The sequence below is a fragment of the Hemibagrus wyckioides genome, linkage group LG17 (assembly GCF_019097595.1).
Source record: "Hemibagrus wyckioides isolate EC202008001 linkage group LG17, SWU_Hwy_1.0, whole genome shotgun sequence".
NCBI lineage: Eukaryota > Metazoa > Chordata > Actinopteri > Siluriformes > Bagridae > Hemibagrus > Hemibagrus wyckioides.
Window position 1 is genome coordinate 25,645,705 of NC_080726.1, and position 7,334 is coordinate 25,653,038.

A 7,334-nucleotide genomic window follows, 5' to 3' on the forward strand; every position below is an offset into this window, starting at 1 on the left:
ACTCAATCACTCACTCACTCACTCACATACACACTCGCTCACTCACTCACACACACACTCACTCACACACTGTCACACATTCACTCACTCACTCACTCACTCACACATTCACACTCAATTAATCAGTCACTCACTCACACACACACTCACACACTCACTCACTTACTCATTCACACACTTACTCACTCAATCACAAACTCAATCACTCACTGAATCACTCACACACTCACTCACTTACACACTCACTCAACCACTCACTCACACACTCACTCACTTACACACTCACTCAACCACTCACTCACACACTCACTCACACACTCACTCAACCACTCACTCACTCACTCACTCACACACACTCATGCACTCACTCACACATTCACTCACACATTCACTCACACACTCACTCACTTACTCATTCACACACTCACTCACTCATTCACACACTCACTCACTCAATCACAAACTCAATCACTCACTGAATCACTCACACACTCACTCACTTACACACTCACTCAACCACTCAATCACTCACACACTCACTCACTCACTCACACACACTCATGCACTCACTCACACATTCACTCACACACTCACTCACTTACTCATTCACACACTCACTCAATCACAAACTCAATCACTCACTGAATCACTCACACACTCACTCACTTACACACTCACTCAACCACTCAATCACTCACACACTCACTCACTCACACACACTCATGCACTCACTCACACATTCACTCACACATTCACTCACACACTCACTCACTTACTCATTCACACACTCACTCATTCACACACTCACTCACTCAATCACAAACTCAATCACTCACTGAATCACTCACACACTCACTCACTTACACACTCACTCAACCACTCAATCACTCACACACTCACTCACTCACTCACTCACACACACTCATGCACTCACTCACACATTCACTCACACATTCACTCACACACTCACTCACTTACTCATTCACACACTCACTCAATCACAAACTCAATCACTCACTGAATCACTCACACACTCACTCACTTACACACTCACTCAACCACTCAATCACTCACACACTCACTCACTCACTCACTCACTCACACTCATGCACTCACTCACACATTCACTCACACATTCACTCACACACTCACTCACTCACTCACTCACACTCATGCACTCACTCACACATTCACTCACACACTCACTCACTTACTCATTCACACACTCACTCAATCACAAACTCAATCACTCACTGAATCACTCACACACTCACTCACTTACACACTCACTCAACCACTCACTCACTCAAACACACACTCACTCACACACTCATTCACTCACTCACTCAATCACTCATTCACTTCCTCCACACTCAATCACTTACTCACACACTCACACACACATTCACTTACACACTCAATCACTCAATCACTCAATCACACACACACTCAACCACTTATTCAAGTATTTTTGTCTACTCAAAGTTTTAGGGTTGCAAATGTTGTTAAAGTTGTTAAAAATCCTTCCGTATATTTTTCTAACTGTGTCTTGAATTTTGCTTTGTGGTAGAATTTATTTTTTATTTTAATTTATTTTCATTTAATTATAAAATGTAACACTTTTATTATCATTCACAAAAACCTTTATTCATTTTCTGTAAAAATGTGAAATATTTACAATCAGTGTATTTCCTGTGTCTGTACCTGTGATTGGATTAAAAAGGGGCTATGTGGGTAACTTTTTTTCCTCTCTGACCTTTGACCTCCTCAGGTCTACACTTTGCTCTAGACTCCTCCTCCATAGCCCCGCCCCTCCAGCTCACTAACTCCACCCTCACGGTCACCTTCAGGGACTCTGCCTCTCAGGTCAGGGCTCGTGACTGTGCATCTCTCCCTCAGGTGTGTGCTGATGTGGAGATCCTCAGGGGTCAGTACTACTGGGAGGTGGATGTGTGCAACAGCGCCCTCTACCGCATCGGTAAGGAAAGAAATATGCTAGCATTGCACAATAAACAAACTGCTTTTATTTAATCTGTAATTAAAAATAAATAATAAAATTAATGTAATACTCAGCTGATTACTGTTTTTAGTTTTTTTCATGGGTTTGGAAAGCGGAAAAAAACATTAAAACTTTGTAATTTATAAAATATGTAAAATCTGCAAAGCTTAATAGACATTTATAGAATCATTTATATCATTATTTATATATTTTGTATATTAAGTGTAAAACATTTAGGTGTTAAACTCTGAGTCTATTATCGGAAATCTGTGATTAAAAAAATCAATAATATGAAAGAGTTTTGGTCCAAACGATATAACAATAACGTGTTGGAAATGTAAATATTAAATAATGTTTAAAGAAGTGTTAAAGAAGTGAAGAAATGTTTAAAATCTTTTTACTCCCAAAATCTAAAAGATTTTTACCTGTAAATGCTCCAAAGGATATTGTTTTTTTATAAGTATTCCTATATTTTATTTTCATTTGACTCTGGCAGCAGAACCTCTATGGAAAATCTTTCCCTATGACACACATGAGTATTTACACACATGACACTTAAATGGCATTTCCAGAAAATTAGAAATGTTCTGTCTTTTACTTTCTGTTTGTATTTTAGAACATTTTTAGGGTATTTTCCTTTCAGCGCTCCAGGATTTTAGTTACTTTATTAAAATGTCTGTGTTTTTATAGGTAAAGGTTGTAATTTTACACACACGACACCAGCACAAAACCAGTATCAATGATGCCATAAATATCCCTGTGATTTACTGCGTAAGAGATCAAGATTTCCGTGTTTAAATTCAGCACCTGTAGTAATCTCAGTCAGGTTTTTACTGCCCCCTGGTGGTAGTGTCTATTACTGCACTTTAAACTGAGCTCTGTGTGCAGGAGTGTGTGGATTAGAGCTGGAAACTCACGTGTTACGTTTCAAACGGAGTGGAAAGTCCATCAGGGTTATTGAGTTCTCCTCCATCCACTCACAAACACTCAGATCATAAAAATGTCCTGGAACTCATGCAGAGAGAAATAACAAGAAACAGGGAAAAAAAAGTGAGAAGCTTCTGAGACGTTATTACTGGATCTGCAGTGTTTATTTTAACACTGGTTCATATAATGCATATTTTATTATATTCCATTTAATATAACTGCATTTTCATTTTATTTGTTAATTTAATTCATTTCTAATTATTTATTTATTAAAATGTTTATTTATGGTATATGTACACCGATCAGCCATAACATTATGACCACCTGCCTAATATTGTGTTGGTCCCCCTTTTGCTGCCAAAACAGCCCTGACCCCTTGAGGCATGGACTCCACAGGATCCCTGAAGGTGTGCTGTGGGATCTAGCACCAAGATGTTAGCAGCAGATCCTTTAGGTCCTGTAAGTTGCAAGGTGGAGCCTCCATGAATGGGACTTGTTTGTCCAGCACATCCCACAGATGCTGGAATGGATTGAGATCTGGGGAATTTGGAGGCGGAGTCAACACCTCAAACTGGTTGTTGTGGTCATCGAACCATTCCTGAACCATTTCTGCTTTGTGTCCTGCCACAATATCCTGCTGAAAGAGGCCACAGCCATCAGGGAATACTGTTTCCATGAAAGAGTGTACATGATCCGTAACAATGCTTAGGTAGGTGGTACGTGTCAAAGTAACATCCGCATGGATGGCAGGACCCAAGGTTTCCCTGCAGAACATTGCCCAAAGCAGGACACTGCCTCTACTGACTCGCCTTCTTCCCATAGTGCATCCTGGTGCCATGTGTTCCCCAGGTAAGAGACGCACACGCACCCGGCCATCCACAGGGGTCAGCATGGGCACTCTGACCAGTCTGCAGATATGCAGCCCCATACGCAACAAAACTGTCCTGCACTGTGTATTCTGACCCCTTTCTATCAGAACCAGCATTAACTTCTTCAGCAGTTTGAGCAACAGAAGCTTGTCTGTTGGATCGGATCACACGGGCCAGCCTTCTCTCCCCACGTGCATCAATGAGCCTCGACCACCCATGACCCAATTTTTGTTTTTTAAATATGTACAATTTGTTAAATTGCCAAGAAAATTGGCAGCTAATTTACTTATTCAATAAACTACACAGAGCAGCACAGAGTAAAAAATAATAAATGAATGTATGTTTATTTGCCTTTGTTACTGTACTCCATGGTCTAATTAAAAAGTGTACTCATGTTAGCCCCGCCCCCTCTGTCCTGCAGGTGTGAGGTCACTGGCTGGTAGTGGTGAAGCGTGGTGGTTTGAGAGGCGTGGCTCTGGATTCCATGCTGTGTTTGATGGTCGCCACGAGCTCCTTCCCTCAGTCCCACCACAGCTTAAAACAGTGGGTGTGTTCTTAAATGTGGGCGGGGCTTCCCTCACCTTCCACAACCCATTAACTGAAGAACTTCTTGCCGCGATCCCATCCATCTTCACTGCTCCTCTTTGCCCTGCATTTCAACTGGGGCAGGGAAGGCTGAAGCTCCGCCCAGGGCTGCCTCCCCCCAACCATGTCTTTCTGAGCCGCAACTCTGCCTATCGGGGTCCGGAAGGGGCAGGACGTGGACCCTGGAGGCGGGATGTTGCGTTTGGGTCAGTGAGGGCTGTGATACAGAAGTTTGAAGAAATGACTGCTTCGGATTCCGATTCAGGCCTGACGTCTAGCTGTAGCTCCACCTCCACGCTGACATCCACCCCTGACCCGAGTCCAGAAACTTCTGCTCATCATCCTTTGCAAGAACACTAAGGCATCCAGGAGTGCCATCTACTGGCTTTTGATGATCTGGACAAGATAATTTCAAAACAGTTCTGATTCACTGCATTAAAACAATGTTAACACTTGCACCTTCATAGCCTAACTAACTGATCAGTCACAGGTGAGTTAACTGAACCAGAGGGCAGCTGATACTCTGTAGATGGAGACTGAAACATGCTACAGACTGAAATCTCACCCATGGGCTGTTCCAGGTTGACCCGAGGTCTGGCGATTTCACTGACAGGCTCAAAGTGTCTGATGATCCACATTCACTCCGGAGAAGCAGAAAATTAGCCTCATGTGAGCTGTGACCTGAGTAAATGACTGTTAAAGTGCTGACATGAATTGATTGGAAACAAGTGTGGAAATTATTTTCTGTGTAAACACAAACTTCAGGAGGTGTGTGTGTGTGTGTGTGTGTGTGTGTGGAGCCATACACCAACAAAAACAAAAATACCTGATAATTTTTACCTCATGGGGACATTTGCTCATCTACTCCCCATGTTTTTTTGCAACTGTAAATTTTGCTTACAGTTTTAAAAAGCTTAACATTCTTTTTGTTAGAGAGAGAGAGAGAGAGAGAGAGAGAGAGAGGGAGAGGGAGAGAGAGAGAGAGGGAGAGGGAGAGTGCATGTTTGTGTCTGCATTTGTGTGAGTGTATTTGTGAGTGTGTGTGTTCGTGTGTATGTATGTGTTTGTGTGTGCCTATGTGTGTGTGTTTGTCTGTGTGTGCATGTGTGTGTATGTTTGTGCATGTTTGTGTGTGTTTGTGTGTATGTGTGCGTGTGTGTGTGTGTGTGTGCGCGTGTCTGTGTGTGTTTGTGTGTATGTATGTGTGTGTGTGTATTTGTGTGCATGTGTGTGTTTGTGTGTGTGCATGTGTGTTTGTGTGTGTATATGTGTGTGTGTGTGTATTTGTGTGCATGTGTGTGTTTGTGTGTGTGCATGTGTGTTTGTGTGTGTATATGTGCGTGTGTGTGTGCTGCTCAATTAATATTTTTAGTGTTGGATGGACATATGGCACACTCATTCAGCTGATTGTTTTTATTTGGTTCCAGAGAAACAGGATGTTTCAGTCACTCAGAGTCACTGTTTAGAAGCGAGAAACTCAGAGAGAGTGTTTGAAGTTTTGGTGCTGGCATGTGGAAATGATTTACGGTGATCTGACGACAGCGACGTTACACACATTCATTCGTTTTATTTCCTTAATCTGTTCCAAGACAGCTTATCATAACCTATTACTGAACTGCATATACACTTAGTCACTGTGTGTGTGTGTGTGTGTGACTTGATGTCTGGACTTGATAAACACCTCATGGCGTCAATTGTGGTGTGTGAGAGAGCGGTTATGTGTGTGTTTGTCATACTCTAACCATTTCCAAACTCTCAGCCTCGTTTATCTTTATCTTTCAATAAAGTTGTGTGTAAATGTTTTTGTGGCCAAACTGAACTAAAAATTCTTGAGATTTATTTTTTCTTCATGCACATGTAAACGCCAATCATCTATAAATGATGACGCATGTCCACAGCGAAGCTTAATCACATTAGCCACACCCACAAAACTCCATGAAAGGCAAAGCTGACAGAGAATTGAAGACAAAACTGTGAGTATACTTTTTCTTTGTTTATAGGGTGCCATTGCTTTGGTCCTTTGCGTTCATTCATGGAATTGTTGGGAATTAAATTTATTCACATCCGGCGTGATTGATGGGGTGCTATTTTATCCCACATGGTCATGGAGCTGCTTCAGCATGTTCAGTGTGTGTTCCCTTCAGAGTTTAGGCCACACACACAACCTGAGTCTGTAGTTGGTGTGGAACGACAGCAAACTGATAAAATGATTTAGATTCATAACTTTTTTTTCTTGTCTCTGTGAGTTTTACAACAACTCACAACTGATTTCAAAGAAAATTCTGTAGAATATTTGATTTAGAATTTTAAAGTTGAATCATTCATTTTAAAATACTGCATGTGGCTGGATGTTTTATGTCTGGATTCCATGCTGTGTTTAAATGATTTATTTATCTTCACCTGATTTTTACAAATGAATCATTCTTTTTTTGTGTTAATTTACACATTTGATAATATATTATTCAGTTGAGTTTGTGTCTAATTTCAGAGCATGACAGTGAAATCATTTCAGACAAATATTGTGATATTTTGCCAGACTCCATGTTCACCTGTGAGTCCATAGATAACCAGTGAGATAACCTCTTTAGTCCATAGATAACCAGTGAGATAACCTCTTTAGTCCATAGATAACCAGAGAGTCATAAACAAGGTCAGTGAGTCATTCTGAGACTCTGAACACCTCCGAACGAGAAGACACCTGAATGCTAATTTGGAGGCTACATATGCTGATACTTGTTAGCAACATTAGCATCAACACCCCAGTAAGCAAACATCAGACACATGACATGTCTATACGACATGCTGGAGTAAATGTGTGCGGATTCAGGAAAAATACGTCTTTTTTACACTCTTGCCCTTTTGATTCATTAAGTCGAATGTTTTCAATTTTCCTCCTCATGGCTCATTTATATTGTTTCCTAAATGGCTGATCACTTAAAATTAATCCAAACCTC

At 41.1% G+C, this 7,334-nt stretch overlaps 1 protein-coding gene across 1 annotated transcript in view; it reads left to right on the forward strand.

Moving 5' to 3' along the window:
* The window catches only part of LOC131367760 (probable E3 ubiquitin-protein ligase MID2), a 44,016-nt gene extending 37,061 nt beyond the window's left edge, over positions 1–6,955 (forward strand). The window contains exons 5-6 of the mRNA XM_058413241.1: positions 1,772–1,978; positions 4,217–6,955. Of these exons, the coding sequence (XP_058269224.1) occupies positions 1,772–1,978; positions 4,217–4,740 (731 nt within the window). The 3' untranslated portion in view covers positions 4,741–6,955. The remainder of the gene's footprint in view (positions 1–1,771; positions 1,979–4,216) is intronic.
* Positions 6,956–7,334: the final 379 nt, after the last annotated feature.